Source organism: Gracilinanus agilis, chromosome 5 (genome assembly GCF_016433145.1).
Source record: "Gracilinanus agilis isolate LMUSP501 chromosome 5, AgileGrace, whole genome shotgun sequence".
NCBI lineage: Eukaryota > Metazoa > Chordata > Mammalia > Didelphimorphia > Didelphidae > Gracilinanus > Gracilinanus agilis.
Genome location: NC_058134.1, coordinates 122,578,285 through 122,604,148, shown reverse-complemented (window position 1 = coordinate 122,604,148; position 25,864 = coordinate 122,578,285). Strand labels below are relative to the sequence as shown.

The following is a 25,864-nucleotide window of genomic DNA, read 5'->3' as shown; positions in this document are numbered from 1 at the left end:
GGTAGGCCAGTTGGCTGCTCTTAAAGACTTTTTTCCCTGCATCTATGAAAAGACAAATAAAAATGAACAATCGTCTGCACAATTTAACTCTGGGATGGTATGATTCTAGGGCAGAGATGGTGGGGTCAGGCCCCAAGGGGTGTCGCTCAAAGATCCTGGACCAAAACAGACAACTCGAGAGCATATTTCTGTGATCCAAATTGCCTCGAAGCCTGTTAAGTGAGGACATCGGACTAGACCAGGGATCTTTTTTTAATCTCTAACATTTTTTGAGTCTATTAAATCTAAGTGAGCTCTCTTGAGCAAACAGTATATAAACCTGCATTTTTACAAAAGAGAGAATTTAGGAAATGATGATTTACATTTTCCAAAGGATTGACTGTAGGTCTCACAGAATCACAAAATGATATTTTTTTAAAGGGTGGGGACCATAGAGGCTATCCAATCCAAATCCTTAATTTTGTAGATAATAACTAATATTGTTAGAGCACTCTAAGTTTTGTAAGGCACTTACGTGAGATATATTATCTCATCTGATCTCCCAGAAACCCTATTAGGTAGCCACTATTTTATACCCAAATAAAGAAACTGAGCCCAAGAAGATAAAATGACTTGGCCAGGGTCATATAACCAGTAAGTGCATGAGACAGGATTTGAACTCAGGTCTTCCTGACTCTTAAGTTCAGTACTCTATCCACTGCACCACCTCAATGAGGAGGAAACTTAAACTTAGGCAAAAATCATGTGTTGAAATTCTATAAGCAGAGAACTAGAAATTGAACCCATGTTGTCTCGATTCCAAGCCCAGTGCTCTTATTATGCAAGTGCTCACAGTTCCAGTAAAACAGAGCTCAATCAGTTCAGTTCCCAAGAACACATCTGTTTCATAATGTTGATCTATGTAGCTTTTCGTAAAGGATCTACTGGCTAGGTGCCTTGATTATAATGAGTTTTTTCAGTGCATTGGTGCTGGCTACACAAATATAGGTTTGCCCCATGTTTATGTGGCTGTAGTAAAGGCTCTTATTAGCAGCACAGCATATGCTTGTTAGCATTTATAACCTGAGTTCAGAAAACAAGGAAGCAAATCATTGATCTGTTCCAGGTAGCATGAGACCACTTCTACCATGTAACATAAAGCAGAACTCGCAATTTAAATTCTTAAGATGTTCTCGGGCAGGTGAATAACTTGTCCAACAATTGGCAAATCCATCAGACACTTCTGACATTTATTTCCCTTCATGCCTCATTACTATCCTGCTCCCTTAGCCTGAATCCAAATCGACTTTCTCATAATGAATAACCACAACAGCCTCCATGTATAGATGACCAGAGAATTTGCAAATATTTTGCTCAGAGTTTTCTTAAGAAGTAGATTAGTGTGGAAGTATTATTATCCCTATTTTACAGATAAAGAAACTGAGGCTTGGCGGGGGTAGAGTGACCTACCAAATATCATGCAGCAAGTAAATGTCAGATCTGGAGCTCAAACTCCCAGGTCTAATGTTCTTCCTATTCTATCCCATTGCTTCTCAGTGAATCAATTATGGAGCACAGAGGGCACAAATAAAAGTGAAAAAATAGCATAAAGCAGCTCTGAAGAGGATCTCTTAAAGGATAAACTTAAGGCTCCTAATCTCTCTGGTTGTTATTATCCATGGGCTTTTCTTGACAAGAATTCTGGAGTGGTTTGTCATTTCCTTCTCCAGTGGATTAAAGTAAATTAGGGTTGAGTGATTTGCCCAGAGTCACACAGCTAGTAAGTGTCTGAGTCTGGATTTGAACTCAGGTTGTCCTGACTCCAGGCCCAGCATTCTACTGACTGAATCACCTGGCTGCTTCCTAACCTCTAGTCCTGAGGTAAAAGTCCAAGTGGCCTGTAGGGGACCAAAGGAGATATATTGAGGGCATCCCAAGTCTTCATGCAATTGTAAACTTTAAGAGCTTTATCTCTATTCCTGCTCCCACCCAAGTGATATTATAATAAGAAAAACTATACCTTTCAGAGCCTCCATTTCTTCATCTGTAAAATGGCAATAATTATACTTGCACTACCTATCCCAGAGTTGTGAGAGAAAATGCCTTGTGAACCTTAAACCATTCTATTGGTACAGGTGAAACAAAGATTTGCCCCTGTGTTGGAACTGTGGGATTTCCAGCAGGCAGTAAGAGGCCACCCTCCACCATTTTGAAGAGATTCTAGAGAAATGGATGGGGGGAGGAGGTGACTTCAGATTCAAGTCACTGTGCTCCATACTCCCTTATCTCTTAGAAGCTGAAATTTCCCACTTCCATTTCCAAAGAGATGGTGGGTGGCCCAAACTAGTAAAAGTTGACCACCCTCTGCAAACTCCCCAATGATGCCCCTGGGATTTCTAGACCAAAACTCCTTTCTTTGGCTACCTCTCCCAGATAGATCAGTGTTGATTCCTCTGTTGAAATGGAAGATCCTTGAGGGCAGGCACAATCTCTTTTTTGGTATTTATATCCCCAGAAATGAATGAATGAATGAATGAATGAATGAATGAATGAATGAATGAATGGATGGATGGATGAAAAAGTATTAAGTGTGTCAGCACTTAATTCACTCATTATAGATGGATTGGAAAGTTGAACCCTGGACGACAGGCATGCTTCTGTTATCGTCTCTCTCCCTCTTCCCCATGCAGACATTGATGCCAGGCCGTGGGACTTCCAAGCAGAAGAGTGCACTTTAAGGGCCAACATTGAGGCTTTTAACAGCAGGCGCTACGATAGACCCCAGGACTCAGAGTTTGCACCGGTGGATAACTGCTTGCAGAGTGTCCTAGGGCAGAAGCTGGAACTCCCAGAGGATTTCTACTATTCATATGAGCTCTGGTTGGAGAGGGAGGTGTTTTCACAGCCCATCTGTTGGGAGGAGCTACTCCAGAGTCACTGACTGGGGCCTCATCTGTCTCCCACACAATGCTGAATGCCATGGGGAAAACACCCACACGCACACACAAATGGGATCCTGCCCACTCTGCTCCTTCCACCTTTTCCCAAGCTCTCCTAATTTGAATTCATCTTTGAAGCTCCAGGTTCGGAATGGGGAGAGCTTGGTTTGAGGAGGTATGGGGCAGCCAGAGAGTTGTCTCCATCCTGGATCCTGCTCTGCCTGCCCATCCTTTGGAAACACTCTCTAAATCCAGGATAGCCATGGTGGAGGGGTCAGGGCAAGGATGGAAGACAGGGTCTCTGGACCAGAACAAGCTACCCTAGAGCAGATTGCCAAGATCCAGAATGGCCTTGAACACTAATGAGCCTTATGTGGAGTTGGGGAGGACTCCAGACCAGGAATATTCTGGATAAGCTCCTGGGCTGGATTTCTCCCTATTTCCCCTTTGCCTGGAATTAGATGGCCTTTGGTGGCTAGGAGAGCATTCCCTGGGCTTTCTGACCCACGGCATTCACCTCGGTGTAAGAATGGCAGCCTTCATTCCCCTGAGCCAGGTAACTCGTGGTCCAGAATGAAGGAAGACAAATGTTTCTGTGGTTTGCGCCTGAGGCTTTTCTCAAATGCCAGCTTTGAAAGTGGGCTCTCGCTTTCATCTCTTTCAACCATATCTCAGGTGTCTATGCCCAGTCAAACCATATGGGACCCCTAAGAAGTCAGTATTGTACCAAGGCCATTTTGGGAGTTGGGTGAGCCTGAGGCTGGAGGGCAGAGGCTACGTGCATGCATACACACCCCTGTTGCACAAGCAGGTGCACACATGCATGCTTCTAAAAATCATCTGCTATCAGTAGAACTAAATAAGAGCCCCAGTTAATAGTGCAGCGCTTCAATAGCCTTTTTGTGCTATAAGACAGATCTCTTTTTCCATATAGGGTCATTCCTAGATTGGAGAAGATGGAGTCCTATTCCCCAAGGCCTGCATGTGGGAGTATGGTGTATTGTACATAATGATTATTTTCTTTGTTCCCTAAAGAGTCTGTACTGGATTTCTAAATGATTCCCTGCCTCCTCTCTTAAGAGCGTGACACCATTTGAAGAAGAGACAGCTAACGTGGAACACCCCAGTTTCCTCAGAATGTTTTCTGATTCTGTAACTTCCCCAGCTCCTGAATGCCTGAGCCTTGCAGAAAATTACCCTTTTTGGCCCACTTCATTTTTCAAAAGACAAGTGAACCACAGGAGAGCATATTTATTATATGAAAATCGGGTCATTCATGCTGTGGATCGATTTATTTTTTAATTGAATGGAACAGCAAAAGCAGCCCAGCTTGCCATTTTTTTCACCTACCGACTTGATTAATGACTTTTTTTTTCTTCCTGCCCCTGCAATTTCAGTGTCCTGGGGAGATTTAGCAATGTTGCTTCCAACCTAAAACCATTACTGCCTCTTCAGAAGCCGCCGGGTCTTCTCTGTGCTAGAACAAAAGCACCCGATTCCTGACAGAAAGAAGGCTTCCCAAAAGCCCCTCTCTTGGTCCAATGAGGACCTTTTTTCTCCCCTGCTGAACAAAGATACTCTATGGCCTTAGCTCTTTCAAATAATGCCTCCCAAAATGTTCTTTCTCTTTTCTCTAAGGCTCTAGGAAAGCCTCAGGCTACCGGGGAGGTCTTCAAGAGAGGGATCATATTCCTTCCTTCCCTTGTGAGGAATGGAGACTTTGTTTCACTCATGGTGTTGTTATTGCTACAGCATGTTGTTTTATGATGCTCAACTTAATATAATAAAAATGTATTAAACACCTACGATGGGCAGAGAGGCAGCGCCCTGAAGTTCAGGAGTGTCAAACTTGTGGCCTGCATGGGTCAGCATTGTTAGCGTGTGCTTACCTAAATCCAGGTGCAGGGCACAGGGGTCCTTAGGAATGGTTCAGGGGGCCCCCATTTTTATCTGAGTTTGACACCACTAGTATATTGAATACCCACTGCAGTCAGGAAAACGTAGGGCTTAAGTATGGTCTCTGATACTTAGCACCTCATGACCCCAGACACGGGAGCCCCTCAGTGCCTCCTGACATGAGCCAAGGGGCAGAGCCAGTCTTTGAACATCCCCCCCCCCAATATTTAATAACTATTTCAGTATCCTTTGCAATCCTGTGATTTTATTTCGAGCATTTAAAAACATTATTCAGAGAAGGGGTCTATAGGCTTCCCTAGGTGACCAAAGGGTTCTGGGAACCAAAAAATGATAAGAAATGGCTGCTTTAAGATTATAAGTCACCGAAAATAGTCCAAAGCTAAGATTCCCAACATCAATGAAATCACAAGTCTAGACCAAAATAAGGAGAACAAAGAACGACTGGATGTTAAAGAGAGAGAAATAACAGAACGAGCCCTGGCCCAGGACATATCTAGTAGAAATGGAACATGTGCATATAGTAATAGCTGTCATACAATATAATATACACAGAAGGGAGGAGCTAACGAAATGCTCTAGGATGTCCGAGGCAGCAGTAATCCCAGTACGGAGAAAGAGCAGAGCCACAGTAACAGAGCCTTGAGTTTCACACTTTAGGCAATCAAGAATTCAGTTTTTAGACAGAACGTGAACATCTTCACCAGGAAATTTCATGTGACTTAAGGTTTTAGTTGGGCACAGTAAGAGAGTCCAGTGCCTGTGAATTATCTTAGTCTAGAATTGAAATGGTAGTGATTTAAATGAAATAGTTTTCCAGGAAACAGCCATCATAAATATATTTATTTCATAGGCTTCTTTGTATTAAAAGTAAAGAATTCACATTCTTAAGAGCATGTGAATGAGCCCTAAGGCAATTTAAAATTTTAAATTTTTAATGATAAGTCAATTTAACATTCTTTACAACTCCTTTGAGATCAAGGTTTATTATTTGTGCAGAAAGAGAAACCAAGGCACAGAACAGTTTCTTTTTTGGCTGAATCCCATAGTTCTACCCCTACCCCACCCCCAACTCATTGGGAAGAGGAAGATAAAGGAATAACCATTTATGTAAAACCTATGTGCCAGACATTGTGCTAAATGCTCTACCAATATCTCATTTGAGACTTGAAACAACTGTGGAAAAGAGATGCTATTGTTATCCCCATTTTACAGCTGAGGAAATGAAGGCAAACAGCTTAAGTGATTTGCCCAGGGTCATGCAGCTAGTAAGTATCTGAGGCCACATTTGAACTGAGATCTTCCTAAATCCTAGACTCTGGACTCAATTCACACCGCACCACCTAGCTGCCTCAGTGTTGGGAATAGCTTTTATGGGTGTTTGACTCTTGGATCCAGTCTATATTTTTGATCATTGTCAATCATCTCCACAACTGAATCTAGAGATCAGTCTAAGCCTCAAAAATATACTCTCTTGGACCCTTCAATGAAGCAGCTAGATGGCACAGTAAGAGCAAGGGCTTTGGACTTGACTTCAGCAACATTTGACTTCCAATCCTTCCTCAGATTTTTACTAGCTCTATGATTGTGGCTAAGTCTCTTAATTACTGTCTGCCTCAGTTTTTTCATCTTTAAAATGGTGATAATAGCACCTACCTCCTAGGATTGTTGTGAGAATTAAATGAGATAATATATGTAAAGTGTTTGGCAAACTTTAAAGCCGTATATAAATGCTAGCTGTTATGCTAGCTATTATACTTCCAATTAGAAATCATCTGTGTATCAGGCAGTGTAGACAGACTCATCAGCCGTTGGTAATTATCAGCGAGGGAAGCAATGGAACATTTTTTGAGTGACTTGGATTGTTGAGAATGCTCAGGCCTGAAGGTGTGATCCATTTTGGGCTGAATGCTGTTGACTTGATATTTTTCATCTGGGGAACTCTAAAATCAAGTTGGATGGTTTACTTTAATTGTAGACCAGTAGGGTATAAATGAAGAAACTGCTTTCAAACTCTAGGTTAAGTATTTATTTATGATGCCCACTTCAGGTGAGCAAAAATGAAATTTTGGTAAGTCTTATGCAAATGTATATAACGCATAACCAATTATTTATGTCTTTTTTTGTCTACAAAGAACTTGTTATAGACAAATATGCTGTCTCCCCCCCACCTCCCAATTTGGGTTAATCCATCCATATTAATTCACCCTTGGGGGCAAATGATACATTTACTAGACAGTTTACTAGTGCTAAGGATACTGTCCATGGGCATGAAATAAACTGAAGCTAATGGTCTGGTCAAGAATTGAAACTGTGACCTTGGTCTTCTGGGTGTCCCAACCAATTAAGCTAACTATATAGGCCCTACTTGGCATTAATGCCTGGGACTATGGCAATGAAGAGTTTTGCCTCAGATTCATTCTGGGATGCTAGAAACTATGGTATTAAGGAGTTGTCTAGTGATTTAGGGCGATCTTAGCAATGATCTCCTCTGGCAGTTCACAATATTCTAAGATGTTTTAATTTCTAATATCAATAGATATAATCCAGTGATGGTGAACCTTTTAAAGATCAAGTGCCCAAACTGAACCCTCATGCTGCATGCGAGCCACCTCCTTACCCCAGACAGGGGAGGGAGGAAGCACTCCCATTGGGCTGCTGGTGAGTGATGGGAGAAATGTGCTCAGGCTCAGTGTAGAGGGGGAGAAGAGCAGCCCCCTCTGACCATAGGTGTCATAGATTCTCCAGCACAGAATTATAATCCATATAAACAAAAGCTCTTTGGGGAGAATATTCACTAATTTTTTTAATGACCTGGAATAGCTAAATAACACAGTGGATAGAGCTCCAAGAGTCAAGAAGACATGGGTTCAAATCTGACCTCAGATATTTCCTAGCTGTGTGACCCTAGGCAAGTCACTTAGCCCCCAATTACCTGGCTCTTGCTACCCTTCTCTCTTAGAATTGATAACTAAGAAAAGGTAAGGGGTTTTTGTGTGTGTGTTTTTTTTAACCCTTGTACTTCAGTGTATTGTCTCATAGGCGGAAGAGTGGTAAGGGTGGGCAATGGGGGTCAAGTGACTTGCCCAGGGTCACACAGCTGGGAAGTGACTGAGGCCGGGTTTGAACCTAGGACCTCCTGTCTCTAGGCCTGACTCTCACTCCACTGAGCTACCCAGCTGCCCCCATGGTAAGGGTTTTTAAAAAAGAGTTTGAAGATCAAAAAGTTGAACCACTTTCTAACTCTCATTTTACAGACAAGGACACAGATCCAGATCCCCAAGGTCACAGAGTAGCAAATGTCAAAGATGGGATTCAAATCTAAGTACAATACTCTCTAAATCCAATATTATTTCTATGAGGCCAAGAGCTTTAAACCTTTTTTTGGATCTTGAACCCTCTTTGATAGTCTGCTGATGGACCTCATCTCAGAATAATGCTTTTAAATAAATTATAAAGTACAAAATTACAAAGGAAATGCAGTTATGTGTGTGTATGTATGTATGTGCACATATATATGGATTTTTTAAAAACAGCAAAACCTAAGTCCAAGGAACTCGGGTTAAAATGCTTAGACTAGATCTCCCCTCTTGCTTAAGCACCACACTTGTCCACCAGCATGTCAATAATCTGTTGCACCTAGTATCAGTGGTCCTCTACAGCAACGACTGTCCAGCTAAGACCTGCCCCGTTTCTAAAGTTGTCAGGTTCCCAAAGGGGCAGCTAAGTGGTTTGGTGAATTGAGAGTCGGGCCTAGAGATAAGAGGTCCTGGGTTCAAATCTAACCTCAGATACTTCCTAGCTATGTGACCCTGGGCAAGTCACTTAACCCCCATTGCCTAGCCCTTACCATTCTGTCTAGGAACCATTACACAATATTGATTCTAAGGCAGAAGGTAAGGGTTTTTAAAAAATAAAATAAAGTTGTCAAGTTCCATTCGAGTCTTCCCGCATCAGAGTATCCTTTCTATAACATGGAACAGCCTTTCAAGAATTATGGTAAGATTTTGTCATAAACAAGGGTATTCATGAGTCACCCAGCTGACTGTGGCAGCTAGTTCTGTTCCTAGAGATGATTAATAATAATGAATCTTTTTTAAGTGGTGCTTTTCACATCATCTGTATCTAAAAACCCATTTCAGATTAAATATGTCTAGAGAATGCTATTAATTATCCATATGTAAAATAACCATTGTTGGCCTGCGAGCCTCCTTCTGGCTCATTTTATTTCCACCAATGAGATAAACGCAAGCTTGTCAGTGGAGAGCAAGCATGGTGACAAAATGTGGGGAAAGCTGATTTACAGCTTTCATAACCCCATCACTCAACACCAAGCTATTCACAGGGCAGCCACCGAGGAAGGACTAGATGCTTCATGAGGAAAAAGACTGGAACAAAAAGAGGAAACAATTGGAAGCCAGCCGAGTAAGATACTTCTAGCTATTCTCTAAGTCAGGTCAGCAGGCCCAAATGAACTACATCTCAGGACAAGGGAAAACCCAGTGGCTCTGACCGTGGAGGTTCTGTCCTCAATCTGAACGAGAATCGGTTCCAAAGGTTCAGTAACAAAGCACGCTTCCTGATAGTGGGCCAGACCCAAGAAGAAGAATGACACATACATTTCTGAACCTGGCCAGTGGTGGAATTTCTTTTGCTTAACTATGCATATTTCCTACAAGAGATTTTTTTTTCCTTCCAAGGAGAGGATAGAAGTAGGAGAGGGATAAAAATAATTGTTAATTGAAAGAATTGATTTTAAAACATTAAGTGCTTCTGTGCTACCTTATAGAAGTACAAATGTCCTGATTTTTTTTTAAAAAAGTGGATACTTCAAGCTAAAAATGCTCTTGACCTTCATTCTTGGTAACTTTTAGAATAGGTTATTAAATGATCAATTTGGAGGCAAAGTGGCTCAGTAAATTGAGAACTGGGCCCAGAGACAGGAGAGCCTAAGTTTAAATCCAGCCTCAGATACTTCCTAGCTGTGTGACCCTGGACAAGTCACTTAACCCTGATTGCCTAGCCCATACCACTCTTCTGCCTTGGAACCAATACACAGTATTGATAAGACTTTTTTTTTTTTAAATAGAGGAGGTGATCATTTTAAGAGAGCATCTATGGGCTATGTTCTAAATCTGTGATAGTCACAAATGGCCCATGATCTTGGGTAATACTTTCTCCAAATAGCCCAAATGGTCAAAACAAACCTGATTTGGGTAAATGGTATAAGACTAAATAGAATTAGCAGCTTTTTATCATTGCTCTTCTAGTATAATAATTTTGTGAATGGAGAAGGAATTGGGGCCCCCATTAACAACACACAGTCCCTCTCTAGCAAGTGTTCAATGAAAAACAGAACCGGCCAGCTGTACATCTACTCTAACAAGGCTTAAATTTATCTCTATCAGATTGAAGCTTTTGAGCTTCATGTCACCATTTCAGGCCAGTGGAGAGCTTTTTGGATTCCAGTTCTATTATCCAGAATATTATATGTCCTTTTCCTAAGGAGTGAATCACAAATTTGAATAGCTTGATGTTTATGACTCCAGCCAAATCGCTGATGCTCTTAATAAAGCCATAATAACTCTTAGCAATCATCACTTCCCTTTCCAAGAGTTCACAAACCATCACTTTATAAGTCATGGAATTTTGCAGGCAGGCTACCTGGTCCACAGTTGAAAGCCTTCACTTTTTTTCTTTAAAAAAAAAATTGCCTGTAGGAACCCATGAGTTTAAGTTGAAAGGGACCTCAGTAACCATAGTCTGACTTATACGCAAAAGGAATCTCTACTTAACACCCCAGATAAGTAGTTTACCCAATGTCTTGGCTTGAGGACTCCAGATTAGGAAGTCCCCACTCCCTCTTCCGAAAGCAGCCCGCTCTACTTTTGGACAGCTCCAATTGAGCCTACCTTGCCTCTTTTGCAGCTTCCATTAATAGCTCTTGGCTCTTCCCTCTGGAGCCAAGCAGAACATGTCTTGATATCTTTTTCACATGCTAAATCTTCAAACACTTGGCCACAGCTGTTTTATCCTCTCCGAAGAGTCTCTTCTCCAGGCTAAATATCACAAATCCCTTCATATAACATGGACTTAAGGCCCTTCACCATCTTGGTTATTCCATTCTGAACCCTTTCCAGCTGATCGGCTTTCTTCCTAAACCATCATGCCCAAACCTGAATATAATACTCCAAAAGTGGTCTGCCCAGGACAGAAAAACACTAATAATGACAATAATAAATCATGTTGTTCAGTTGTTTCCCATTTGAGGCTTTCTTTGCAAAGATACTAGAGTGGTATGCCATTTCCTTCTCCATTTCCTTCCTCTTACAGATGAGGAACTGAGATGAATGGGGTTAAGTGACTTGCCTGAGGTCACATAGCTAGCAAGTGTCCAATGCCAGATTTGAACTCAGAAGATATGTTTTCCTGACTCCAAACCCAACACTCTATCCACTGTGCCACTTAGCTGCCTATGATAACAATAGCTACATTTATATGATGCTTTAAAGTTTGCAAAGCACTATGTATATGCTTTCTCATTTTATCTCCACAACAATCCTCTAACATAGGTACTATTATCCCCATTTTATAGATGAGGCAGCTGAGGCTGAGGGCTATTAAGTGACTTGCCTGAAGACACATAGTTGGCAAGTGTCCAAGGCAGGACTTAAATCTAAGTCTTCCTAACTCTTAACAATCTTAACCATTGTACCACCTAGCTACTGCTAAATGACTACAGAAAAATAAAGACTATCGCTTTACTCTTGGAAGATTGGACCAAGCATTAATTAAGCACTTACTATATATTAGGCATTGTGGTAAGTGTTGAGAGTACAACAAACAAAAAGAAATAATGTCTCTGCCTCCAGGGAGCATCATTGTCTTTTCCCCTCCAAAGACTTTATTAGGGGATGCTAGGTGGATAGAGTGCCAGGCCTGAAGATGGAAGATCCTGGCTTCAAATCTGGCCTCAGACATTTCCTTGTTCTGTGACCCTGGGCAAATCAATTAAACTCAATTGCCTAGCCCTTACCACTCTCCTGACTTGGAACTGATAATCTGTATCAATTCTAAGATAGAAGGTAAAAGTTTTTTTAAAAGACCCTATAATATATCTTTTTTTCCAATTGCCTGTAGAAAGAATTTTAACATTTGTTTTCTGAAATTCTGAGTTCTTTTTCCCCTCCCTTCTCCCTTCCTTAAGCTGCAAGCAATATGATATGGATTATATCTGGAATATCATACAAACACATATTTCCATATTTGTCCTGTTGCGAAAGAAGATACATATCGCACATACAAGAAAATATTCATGAAAGAAATAAAGTGAAGAAAGGTATTCTTCAATCTGCATTCAGAATCCATCAGATCCTTTTATCCTGTTGGATAGCCTTTTTCATCATTAGTACGTTGGATCTGAGTCCCTTGCATTACTGATAATAGTTAAGTCATGCACACTTGATCATAGTAAAGTACTGATGTTACTGTGAACAATGTTCTCCTGATTCTCCTCACTTCACTCTGCATCAGTTCATACAAGTCTTTCCAGGTTTTTTTGTAATCTTCCTGTTCATAATTTCTTATGGCACAATAGTATTCCAGTACAATCATATGCCACAACTTGTTCAACCATTCCCCAATTGATGGAGATCCTTTCCATTTCCAATTCTTCGCCACCACAAAAAAAGAGCTATTATAAATATTTTTGTAGAAGTAGATCCTTTTCCCCATTTTGATCTTTTGGGATACAACCTTAGTAGTAGTATTGCTGGCTGAAGGGCATGCACAGTTTTATGGCCCTTTGTGCATAATTCCAAATTGCTCTCCAGAATGGTTGGATCAGTTTACAGCTCAGGGAGCATACTTTCTAATGGGAAGAGAAAAAAACATTGAGAAACAAAACCAGGAGTTAATTTTTTAAAGCCTAGTAAAATAGACAAACCATGAACTAATTAGAATTTTTTTAAAGAGAAGAAAACCAAATGATAACTTTTAAAGAAGAATTTTGAAGTCCCCTTTGATCTGAAGTTGCCAAATATCAGATTTACTCTCTCTGGCAAAAGCAAGAGACTATGTTCACGTTGGAATCCAAATCAGGACTTGCCAAGACATTCTTTCGTCCTTCTGACCAGTTTTTGGAAGGGTTGGCCACATATGAAATGGAGGTCAAAGGTGGAAAAGTGGTCTAAGAATCAGGAGCTGAGTGAGATTAGGGGTAAACATGGAAGAGAAGCTATTCCTTTCTTTTTAAACCCTTACTTTCTGTTTTAGAATCAGTACTAAAGGACCAGTTCCAAGGCAGAAGAGTGGAAAGGTCCAAGCAAATGATCTTAAGTGACTTGCCCAGGGCCACACTGCTAGGAAATATCTGAGGCCATATTTTAACCCAGGACCTCCTGTCTACTGGCCTGGCTCTCTATCTACTGAGCCACCCAGCTGCCCCAAAGCTATACCTCCTTAATGTAGCCCATGATCCCATTAGCTTTTTGGCTGTCATATCACACTCTCATCTTATCTTGAGCTTACAATCCACTAAACCCTCATCAGATCTGCTTACTTACTAGATGTATGTCGATTACCTTCTTCATAGCTGGTTTTATCTATAAAGTGAGGAGTTCTAGATGATCTCAAGGTCTCTTCCAGCTTTAAATCTTATCATTTAGGATTGTTAGATGTGCATAGATAGAAAGATTACTGGCTACCTCCACACAGGCTAATTCATCACCAATGAGTGTGGGCAACCTTTCCAAAAAATGATCAGGAAGATAAAAGAATCTCTTGGCATGTCATAAGTTGGAGTACAAGGTGAACACAGTTCCTTGCTTTTGCCAGAGAGAGTAAATCTGGTGGCTGGTAATTTTCCATTAAAGGGGGTTTCAAAATTCTTCTTGAAAAGTTACTGTAGGAAAAAAAAGTTATGGTAGGGGAAGCTAGATAGCACAGTAGATAGAGTGCCAGGCCTGGAACCAGGAGGTTCTGGGTTCAAATCTGACCTCAAACACCTCCTCTGTGACCCCAGGCAAGCCATTTAACCCCATTTGCCTAGTCCTTGCCCTTCTGTCTTAGAAGGGCAAGACAGAAAGTAAGGGTTTAGAAAACAAAAAAAGAATTATGATAATTTGGTTTTCTTTGCTTTAAAAAAAATTCTAATCAGTTAATGGTTTGTCCATTTTATTAGATTTTTAAAAAATTAACTTTGATTTTGTTTGTTAATTCAATGAGTTTTGATTAAGTTCACAATAAAAAAAAAGAGAATTTAATTTTTAAAAATTTCTTTGATTTCTTCCCACCCCAAAGGACCTTTTTCACAGGATCCAGTTGGGGGAGGGAGAGTGCAGTTTTCTCATAAGGTAGGAGACAAATTCATTGTTAAATTTTCAACGTAAGCATTTACACCTCAGAAATTGGGAATCAGTTTATTATTTTGTTGGTTGTCTAGATTTAAGGAAGTGAAGAAGAATATGTTAACACTGAAGTTTAAACTTTAAATGAGTGTGTTCTGCTTTTCGTAGAGCTGGTTGTTAAACATTTACAGTGCATCCCTGATAGGAAACTTCACAAGCAAACAGCCTGTTTTGTCTGGCCAGATATGGCAAAGGCCATTTTGGCCCATCCGATAAAGCGTCCTTAGCAATGGAGATCTGTGAACGATTTGCGTAGGGATAAAACCTTGAGAAGTCCTCTGACTGTTACATAAAGTCTAAAATTTAGGGTGCTGCCAGCAGATAATTCTGCTTCCAGAACCACCCTTCTCCCTTCCTAGTCAGCTAAAAAATGTTCCTCAATGTGCAAGCAGCCAGTTCTTCAGAGTTCTGGTCCAACTATTGCTACAGAACAACAGTCTCTGCCAAACTATCCCTGCTGGGCTCCTACTCACACCACTCAACCAACCGGAGGTCTACCAGTGACTTGGCTATTGCCTTAGCTGAGAAAAAGTGTTTGGGTTGGGAAGAGACAATAGTCTTACATTCCTGCTTAGGGAGCTTGCTAGTGATAATAAATAAGGGTCCTGAGAAGAACTCCTCTAAGGGAAAGAAGCTTGGTCCAAGAAAGCATGGCCAACCAAAGTTCCCCCGGATATCAAACCCAAAGGGAGAGCACTACTGTGGGCAGAACAATGGTGGTTGGACTTGTACTTTGGGGCTGCAGAGAATAGAACTAGGATAAGGGGGTAGAAGGCACAAGGGGGACAAATTTCAACTCAACACAAGGACAGATAAAAGAAGTGGAGCTATTACATCAGACTTTTCACTTTAGTTTATTCAGGGGTTTGGTTTCATATGATTATTCTCTTACAAAAATGAACAATATGGAAATTTATGTTTTGCATGATAATACATATATAACCCAGATTGAATTGCTTACCAGCTTCAAGAAAGGGAAGGGAGACAATATGGATCATATAACTTCAGGAAACTTATGTGGACATTTGTTATTACATGTAATTGGTAAAATAACATTTCTTTTAAAAAAGAAAAAAGAGAGTGAACAGGTAAACAATAAAAGAAATCGGAGCTATTAGAAAGTAACATGTGCTTACCTTGGAGGGTCCCCATCCATTGGAAGTCCTCAAACAGGGCTTGGATGACCATCTGATTTATCTTCTTGTAAATTAAAGTCAACCCTAACCCCAAAAAGAATGCATGTCCTTTGAGGATAGAAAATGTGTCCAGCTTTTTTGCCTTTCTTTGAACCTCCAACACTTAGCATAGTGCCTGGCACACAGTAGATGCTTTATAAATGGTTCTTGTTGCTGTTGATTATGATGAGGATGATTTTTACCTTTTATCTCTAGTGCCTAGTTAGTGCCAGGCACAGAGTAAGTACACAGATTCTTATGGTAATAGTGGTAGTTGATGATGCTGTGGAGGAGATTTATGATCTGGGTAGGGCATAGTGAATGATATCTGAAGTCAGTTCTAAATCTAAAATTAGGATTCTGTGAAAATAGTGATTTCTTTTTTAATCCTTACCTTCTGTCTTAGAATTAATACTATATATCACACTTCCAAGGCAGAAGAGCAATAAGGGCTAGACAATTGGGATTAAGTGACTTGCCCAGGATCACATAGCCAGGAAGTGGCTGAGGTCAGATTTGAACCCAGGATCTCTCATCTCCAGGTCTGGTTCTTTGTTTAGCCACTGAGTCACCTAGCTGCCCCATAGTGATTTTGTAAACACTGCACATAAAGCAAAAGGAGAAAGAAAAGATATATCTGCACTAGCAGATGAATCATTATGAAGATATGCAAACATTTTCAAACCCATTTATACATGCATGTCCTATAGTGAGATCTTAAAAACATGTGGGCCATCCTAATGACTTAAATATTCTTCCCCATATGACAGAGGACTGCCCAATGAACCCAGGTCCTACAAGTTTATCAATTGTGCATCAATAGGTTTGGCTGATACGATTCCCTACCTGGAAGAGTCTAGGGTAACTGCCGGAGGAGTGTCATGATAAAATCTAAAGGAAGAACAAGCAGGAGGCTTTGAAGCATTCATAAAATTTCTGTAACTGTCTCTGGTCTGCAAATCAGATGCCAGTGGCAGCTTCCAGTTGATTGAGGTTGCAGAACCAGAGCTGGAAGTGTCTTTAAAAAGACTTAGCTTTGGCCTGTTCTCTCTTTATTGGACCTCTGCTCTTGGTTTGACTCCTTCACTGGGAGCATCTGGTGAGAAATAATCCTGTAAGAGCCTATGAGGCCTCTGGGAGACTGAGGCCAGAGAATACTTGCTTCATTTTTGTTTCCTCTAGGGAGTTTTCTACAGAACTGGTAACCCACTGAGAATCCTTGGGCTTTTAAATAAAAATTTGCAAGAGGGTAGATTCTATAGGATCTCATCATTGTAAGTGCTCCCTCTGGCATTGCTACAAGCCTGCCTGTTTCTAAGCAATTATCATTCTTGTCCTCCTGTAAATCCACCAGAGGGAGTACAGGCAGTCTGATTCAAACTAGAATAAGAGATTAGGTTCTTTAGATTTTTATTTTCATTTTTTTGCAGAAGTAAAATTTAAGTCCTTCCAAATAGTAACAGGTGCACAGGAAAACACCCTGCCCATCTGTTGGCCTCCATCTGATCTCGAAAAAGCACTGAAAACCCACTTTCAATGTACAGTAACCATGAATTCAAACTCTGAGGAAAGCTAGCTGGACAGTGCCTCTCCATGCATAATCTTGTGAAAATGCTTATTGTTGATGAAAACGCTACAAGCTTAGCTGAGGTCTATCCATTCTCTTGAAACCAGCAGGAACAGCAAATAGCAATTCTTTAGAAAATAGAAGTGGGTAATATTGCCAGTGTTTGCTATCAAAACTATAACAATAAATTTCCACCTTGATTTAAAAAAAATCTTTACTGCTATATTTTGTTCTTATATCACCTATATTTCCCAGTATATCCAACCTCCTCTGCTTTTCAGAGAATCAGCTCATTTAAAAAAATGAAGAAGAAGGGGCAGCTGGGTAGCTCAGTGGATTGAGAGCCAGGCCTAGAGATGGGAGGTCCTAGGTTCAAATCCGGCCTCAGACACTTCCCAGCTGTGTGACCCTGGGCAAGTCACTTGACCCCCACTGCCCACCCTTACCACTCTTCCACCTAGAAGCCAATACACAGAAGTTAAGGGTTTAGAAAAAATGGAAAAAAAAATGAAGATGGGTTTCAGCAAAACTAAGCAAGATAATGAAAAAGTCTAACATTATATGTGATGTATTCTAATACTTATAGACCCTCAAACACTTTTGCAAAGAAGTGCTGCAGGTGCCTCTTCATTTCTCTTCGTTGTAGCTAACATTGGTCTTTATATTTCCTAGCCTGGATTTTCTATTGTTTTATTATTGTTCTTTCCATTTGTGATTTATCATGATCATTGTGTATATTGCTTTCCTGGTCCTGCTTACTTCATTCTGTATCAGTTTCATATACCTTCCCAGGTTTCTCTGAATTACCACAGTCATCATTTTTTTCCTTTCAAAATTAATTGTACTACTCTGAACTTGGCAAACACTAAATAAAATGAGCATATAGAACATAAAAAGAGGAATGCACATGAATTTGTGAATAATGTGTTTGCTTTTCCTTCTAAATATATAATTAAATTCAACATATAATATTCAAAGCTGCCTGACTGTGTTTCCTTCTGGCATTCCTTCTGTTCTATTCTGTTTTGTGTATTTTTAAAATGCATCAATGACCACTTCTTTTTCTTTTCAGTCTTAACATTAACCCCCTTCCCTTCCACTTCAAATTGAAAAAAGAAAAGCAAAACCATTTTTACAAATATGTTTAGTTAAGAATAACAAATTCTCACCTTAGCCATGTTCACAAATATGTCTCATTCTTGAACCTCTCTGTCAGGAGGAGGGTAGCATAAGCATGCTCTACCATTGCTTCTGCATAATCAAAGTTATTCATTACATTGATCAGAAAACTTATGCCTTTTGAAGTTGATCACCTTTAAAATTTCTTCTATTTATTTATTTGTTTGTTTGTTTGTTTTAAAAGATGTTTCCGTGTTTACGTGATTCATTTTCTTTCCCTTCCTTTTTCCCTTCCCCCTCCCAGAGCCGTCAAGCAATTCTACTGGGTCATACAAGTGTTGTCACTTGATACCTATTTTTCATATTATCCATTTTTGCTATAGAGCTATTTTTTAAAGTCTAAACCCCAAATCACATATCCCTATATACATGTGAGAGGTTTTTGCTTTTGCATTTCTACTCCCATAGTTCTTTCTCTCAATGTGGATAGCATTCTTTTACATAAGTCCTTCAGGAGTGTCCTGGCCTGTTACATGGCTACTAGTAGCAAAGTCCATTACATTGGATTTTCCACAATGTTTCACTTTCTGTGTACAATGTTCTCCTGGTTCTGCTCATTTCCCTCTGCATCAGTTCATTGAGGTCCTCCCAGTTCATATAGAAATTCTCCAGCTCATCAATCCTTATAGCACAATAGTATTCCATCACCATCAGATACCACAATTTGTTCAGCCATTCCCCAATTGAGGGACATCCCCCTCATTTTCCAAATTTTTGCCACCACAGAGAATGTGGCTAACAATACTTTTGTACAAGTATTTTTCCTTATTATCTCTTTGGGGTACAAACCCAGCAGTGGCATTGCTGGATTAAAGGGTAGACATTCTTTTAAAGCCCTTTGCACATAATTCCAAATTGCCAAAGTTGATCATCTTTACAATCTAGTTACTGATTAAATTATTCTCTTGGTTCTGCTCACTTACTCATATAAGTGTAATATGTATGCACTGGCTCTGTCTGTCTTTGTCTCTGTCTCTGTCTCTCTCTCTCTCTCTCTCTCTCTCTCTCTCTCTCTCAGGCCCGCTACATCTCCTCTCTCAAGGTTCCAGAATAACCTAAGGGATTTGTGGGGCATCTCTTTTCTTTTGCCATTGGCTTGAGCCTCTAATAGGTATGTTTACCTAATTATTAAGAGTTAGTGACACATCCTTGGTCCATTTAACCACTTAACTTTGATTGTCTTTTACAAAGAGATATGGATTACAAAGATATAACAGGATAAACATACATTTTTGCCAGTTCCTCTAGGTCATTCACTCCCCTAGTCCACCCAGATCTCTATAGGTGAAGGCTCAAAAATTAGCTTGGTTCCTACATAGCACTGGTCCTACCAAGACCATATCCCAAGGCAAGATTGCTGTCAAAAAAGTCCTTATTTCAACTTTCACTGATGTAGGTCTAGAAGATCACTCATCTCTCCTCCAGGTATTAATGATGAGCTGGGAGCAAGACTGAACTCTGACTCCTGGATTCCTGTACTTGTTTCCCAATCAAGTTTTAGACTGCTCCCTGCAGAAAAGAATCCTTTCCTTTGAACTGAAATGAATGAATGAAAAGGTTAAGGGCAAAAGCCCACTTTTGGTGAAGACCTCATAGCCCTTCCCCTTAGAAGGTGGTCTCTTATCAGACATCATCACACCATCAGAGTACAGCTGAAGATAAGGAAGCCTTAGTCAGATGAAGCTGACTTGGGCCTTTGTAAAAGATTCCAGCTACACAGCCAATTAAAAAAGGCTCCTCCCAACTATTCGGTATAAAATAAAAACCAGTTTTGGTATGTCTATTCATGCTCTACAGTCTCTCTAGGCACTTGCCTTATGTATCATCCTGATTTTCCTAGAAAACATCTCCTAGTATCCTCCACATGGAAAGATGCCAGTGGGGTCTGGGCAGGTGCCAGTCCCCCATTACACAAGTTCTGGCAGACTGCTTTCCAGGTTCCTCTGAAACCATCTCATAATTTCTTATGGAACAACTGTATTTGATTAAATTCATATACCATAATTTATTTAGCCATTCTCCAACTGATGGGAAGCACCTTAAATTCCAGTTATTTGTTACTATAAAAAGAACTGATATCCTTGCAGCTAGGTGGCACAGTGAATAGAGAGCTGGGCCATAAATTCATCTTCCTGAATTCAAATCTGGTTTCAGATACTTACTAGCTGTGTGGTCCTGTGTAAGTCACTTCACCCTATTAGGCTCAATTTCTTCATCTGTAAAATGAGCTGGGGATGGAAATGGCAAAGCACTCCAGTATCTTTCCCAAGAAAACCCCAAATGGATTCATGAAGAATTGGACATGAATGAACAACAGCAAAAACCATAAAGGTCCTTTTCGTTTCTTTGATTTTCGTGGGAGAGAAGTGTGGTAATGGTACAGTTGGGTCAAAGGGTATGTGCAGAGTTTATCAAATTTGGAGGCATAGTTCCAAATTGCTTTTCTGATATGTCTTTCCATTCATTATTCTCCCCCTCCCACCCACTGCTTTCCACCTCTTACTCCAAGAACTGTACCGCTGATGCTATTAGAAAGATAGTATTAATGAACTAACCATAATCTCTTCTTCTCTGCCTCCATTAGAATGTAAGCTTTTGGAGGGTAGAGACTGTCTTGATTTTGCATTTGTATCCTTAGCACTTAATATAGTACTTGGTACAAGGTGATCACTTAATAAATGTTTTTCATTCATTCACTCATTCACCATAATATTCCATTAAATTCATATCTGACAATTTGCTTAGCCAGTCCATCATTCCCCAATCTACTTTGTTTCTAGTTGTTTATTTTCTTTAATGCTGCTACAAATATTTTCATGTATATGGGCTATTTCTTTTGCCTATTGTCCTCCTTTGGGCATATGCCTGGCAGTGGGATCAAAGGGCATGTACAAGTGACTTTCTTTGCATGATTCAAAATTGCTTTCCAGAATGTTTGGAACAATTGGCACTTCCACCAATAACACCTGGGAATGCTTGCTTTCCACACTCCTTCCAACTCAGGCTACTTGCAGCTTTTATAATGTTTGCCAATTTGCTGAGGATGATGTGAAGCCTCAGAGTTGTTTTAATTTGTATTTCTCTTATTATTAATGATTTGGAATATTCTCTCATATAATTGTATACCTTTTTTCTTTGGAGACTGTTCACATATCCTTTAACCATCTATTTTTTTGGACAATGACATTCCATTTGGGGAATGATCTTATATATATATATAAATATATATATATATATTTTTTTTAATTTTAAACCCTTAACTTCTGTGTATTGACTTATAGGTGGAAGATTGGTAAGGGTAGGCAATGGGGGTCAAGTGACTTGTCCAGGGTCACACAGCTGGGAAGTGTCTGAGGCCGGACTTGAACCCAGGACCTCCTGTCTCTAGGCCTGGCTCTCAATCCACTGAGCTACCCAGCTGCCCTGGAATGATCTTATATATTAATATTAGTTGCCAGGGCAGCTGGGTAGCTCAGTGGATTGAGAAACAGGCCTAGAGATGGGAGGTCCTAGGTTCAAATCTGACCTCAGACACTTCCCAGCTGTGTGACCCTGGGCAAGTCACCTGACCCCCATTGCCTATCCTTACCACTCTTCTGCCTTAGAGCCAGTACATCTTGACTCCAAGATGGAAGGAAGGGTTTTTTTAAAATATATATATATATATATATTAATTGCCTACTTATCTTGGATATCAGAGCTTGATCAGAATAGCTGATGCATTTCCCCATCTGATCAACTGCTTCCCTCTTTATTCTGTTTTGTATTGTTTTCATTCATACAAAAGCTTTTCAATTTTAAGTAAAGGAAATTATTTTAAACTTTACAATTGTCTAATCTTTGCTTAGTAAGTACATCCCCTTTACGTTTTTCAGAAATGAGCTATACATATTTTGGGGCAGGAACAATATGAGAACTGGTTTTGCTTGACTATACAAATTTGTTATAAGGGTTTTCTTTTTCAGTAGGGGATAAGAAAAATAAATGCTCATTAATTTTGGGGGGCTGAGTTAAAGTAAAAAAAGAATGATTCGTTCCTACCCATAGCCATGAAAATTAACTTATCTGTACCATGTGATCTTTATATTTTGGATCACATGTCCATTTTGAGTTTATTGTGATATTTGATGTAAGATACTTGTCTAGGTCTAATTTCTGCCAAGCCAGTTTCCAGTTTTCCCATTAGTAGTTGTCAGATAGGGAGTTCTCAGGTAATTTTTGTTACCCATTTTGGAATTTTTCATTATTATCTTATCTTATCTTATCATTTGAAGGGAGAGGTGGTTGGCTCAGTAAATACAGGGCTGACCTTGGAGCCAGAGAGAGCTGGGTTCATATCCTACATCTGACACATAAAGGCTGTGTGATAACAAATAGATCACTTAAATGTTCAGTGCCGAGAGGTCATTCTCTAAGAATGTGAGTTACAGACAAATTAATAATCTGCATTTACAAAAGGAATTTTCACACTGGAAGTTCCCTATGTTGATGGAATTAAAAGTCCCTCCAATACTCTCACACCCTCAGAGACTGACTGGCTGGTGGCTATTATGGAGAAAAATTATTTCTCTTCCATCTTTCTCAAATAAAGAGTGTCAGGAAGAGAGAAAATATGCAGTGGGAAAAATATCAATTAAGTCAACCATCAGTCAACAAATATTTATTAAGCATTTGCTGTGTGCCAAGCATTGGGCTAAGTGATGGGGATACCAAGAAAGGTGGAAAAAATACAAACAAAAACAGTCCTTACCCTCAAGCAACTAGAATTATAACAAGGTAGATAATACTAAACAGTGTAAACCAGAGGTGATTTCCTGAGGAATGTTGTTGTTGAGGAACAACAATGTATGTTGAGGAATCAGGAAAAGGTTCTTGCAGAAGGTAGGATTTAGGCAAAGCATTAAAGGAAGCCAAGGTAGCCAGGAGGTGGGAGCGAAGAGGAAGAACATTACAAGTAGTGAAAATGCTCTGAGTTGGGAGTTAAGAGTATCTGTTCAAGAAACCTCAAGGAAGCCAGTGTGACTGAATCACAGAATATGTAGAAGGGAGGAAAGTGTGAGAAAATGGAAAGGTAGGAAGGGGACTAGATATGAAGGACTTTAAAAGACAAAAATAGGATTTACATTTTATCCTGGAGGCAAAAGTGAGCCACTGGAGTTTATTGAGTAGGAAGGTGGCATAGATCTGTGATGTAGGAAGAACACTTTGGTGGCCAAGGAAAGGATAGACTAAAAGAGGACACATTTGAGGCAGGGAGGCTAATTAGAAGACTATTGCAACCCATGGATCCAAACTTTTGGAAGAAGAATTCACTATTCAACAAAAACTGCTGGAAAAACTGGAAAACAGTATGGCAGAAACTAAGCATAGACCAACACCTCATGCCATATACCAAGATAAAATAAAAATGGACACATGATTTAGAAATAAAGAGTGATGCTAAAAACAAATTAGAGGTCTTCAAGGGGGCAGTTAGGTAGCTCTGTGGATTGAGAGGCAGGTCTAAAGATGAGAGGTCCTAGGTTCAAATCTGACCTGACACTTCCCAGCTGTGTGACCCTGGGCAAGTCATCACTTGACCCCCATTGCCTAGCCCTTACTACTCTTCTGCCTTGAACCAATACAGTGTTGATTCTAAGATGGAAGGTAAGGGTTATTTTTTTTTAATTAGGGGTGTGCAAAATAGTTTACCTGTCAGACCTATGGATAAGGAAGCATTTATGACCAAACAAGGCAAAGAGAACATTAAGAGATGTAAAATTAACTCTAGCTACATTAAATTTAAAAGCTTTTGCACAAATAAAATCAATGTAACCAATATTAGAAGAGAAACAATATGAAAAAAATTATAGCAAGTTTCTCTGTCAAAGGCCTCATTTCTCAAATATATAGATAACCAAATTTATAAGAATACAAGGTATTATGGGGACAACTAGGTGGCTCAGGGGTTTTAGAGTCAAAAATCCAAATAAACAAGTAAAAATTCACTTGCTTTGATCTGCATTCCGACTCTGTTCTTTCTCTGGAGGTGGGTAACATTCTGACAGTTGGTCATTTGTAATGGAACATGAATGACAAACAAGATGATCACAAAAATAACTTGGAAAGACTTATATGAAGTGATGCAAAGTGAAGTGAACAGAACCAGAAGAGCATAGAAACAGCAATAATGTGCAATGATCAACAATGAATAGCTTAACTATTATCAGAAATTCGTAGATCCAAGACAAATCTAAAAGACTTAGGCCAAAAAAGGCTATCCACTACCAAGAAGGAACTAATGGAGGCTGAATGCAGAGTGAAGCATACCATTCTTCACTTTATTTCCTTCATGAATTTTTCTCTAGTGTGATATGTGTCTTTTTTCACAACATGACAAACATGGAAATATCTATTGTATGATAGCTCATGTACCACCTGTATCATACTAGCTGCCATCTTGGGGAGGAGGAGAGTGGTTGGGGTGGGGGAAGGGAGAGAACATAGACAGCAAAATGTCAGAAAATAATTATTAAGGGGCAGCTGGGTTGCTCAGTGGATTGAGAGCCAGGCCTAGAGACTAGAGGTCTTAGGTTCAAATCTGGCCTCAGACCCTTCCCAGCTGTATGACCCTGGGCAAGTCACTTGACCCCCCATTGCCTAGCTCTTACCACTCTTCTGCCTTGAAGCCAATACACAGTATTGACTCCAAGACGGAAGGTAAGGGTTTAAAAAAAATTGTATCTACATATAATCTGGAAAAAAATAATAATAAAATAAAGGACAGAAGTGTAAATGAATGGTAGAAATATCAGAGGAGAGAAGGAGACTTTTATGAGAGAGACTGAAAAGATAGAATCTACAATATTTGGCAACAGTCTGGATATGGAGTGGGGGAGGGTAAGAGAGAGTGAGCCTGTATTTTGAACCTCGATGACTAGGAAAATGGCAATGTCCTCACAATGATAGGGAAGTTTGGAAGAAGAGAATGCTTACAGGAAAGAGAATGAGTTCAGTTTGGAGATATTGGGGTAGAGATGCCTACAGGACATCCATTTTCAAATGTCCAAAAGGCAGCTGGTGATACAAGGCTGGAGAGTGATTAGAGCTGGATATATAAATCCAGGAATCACTTGCCTAGTGAAGATAATTGAATGCATGAGAATTGATGTTATAGTATAGCACTGAGGAAGAAGAGAAGAGGGTCCAGGACAGAACTTTGGGAGACACTCAGATTTAGCAGGTCTTAATTGAATGAAGATCTATTAATTTCTGCTTTTTCAGGAAGACCAATGATTCTCAAATTGTCTCTTCTAGACCGGTTTTCTTTGTCACTTTCTCATTGAGATATTTCATGTTTCCTTCTATTTTATCTGTCTTTTGACTTTGTTTTATTTGTTCTTGCTGTCTTGAGAGATCATTAGCTTCTAATTGCTCAATTCTAGCCTTTAGGGACTGGTTTTCGGCTATAATCTTTTGGTTTTCGGCTATGATCTTTTGGTTTTCCTTTTCAATCTGGTCATTTCTGGTGTTCAATTTGCTTATCATTTCATTTGATTTCTGAGCCTCACTTTCCAATTGCAAAATTCTGCCTTTTAAACTGTTGCCAGATCTCTTCCATCTTTCTCATCATCTCAGATATGAACTCTTCAATAGCTTGTGACCAGTTTTCATTATTTTGGGAAAGTTTGGATATGATTACTTGTTTGTTCTCCTCTGTTGTCT

The 25,864-nt window shown here is 39.8% G+C and overlaps 1 protein-coding gene across 1 annotated transcript in view; it reads left to right on the top strand.

The window, feature by feature from the left end:
• STRIP2 (striatin interacting protein 2) overlaps nt 1-3,247 on the top strand; it is a 68,122-nt gene extending 64,875 nt beyond the window's left edge. The window contains exon 18 of the mRNA XM_044679021.1: nt 2,670-3,247. Coding sequence (XP_044534956.1) covers nt 2,670-2,920 — 251 coding nt within the window. The 3' untranslated portion in view covers nt 2,921-3,247. The remainder of the gene's footprint in view (nt 1-2,669) is intronic.
• Nucleotides 3,248-25,864: the final 22,617 nt, after the last annotated feature.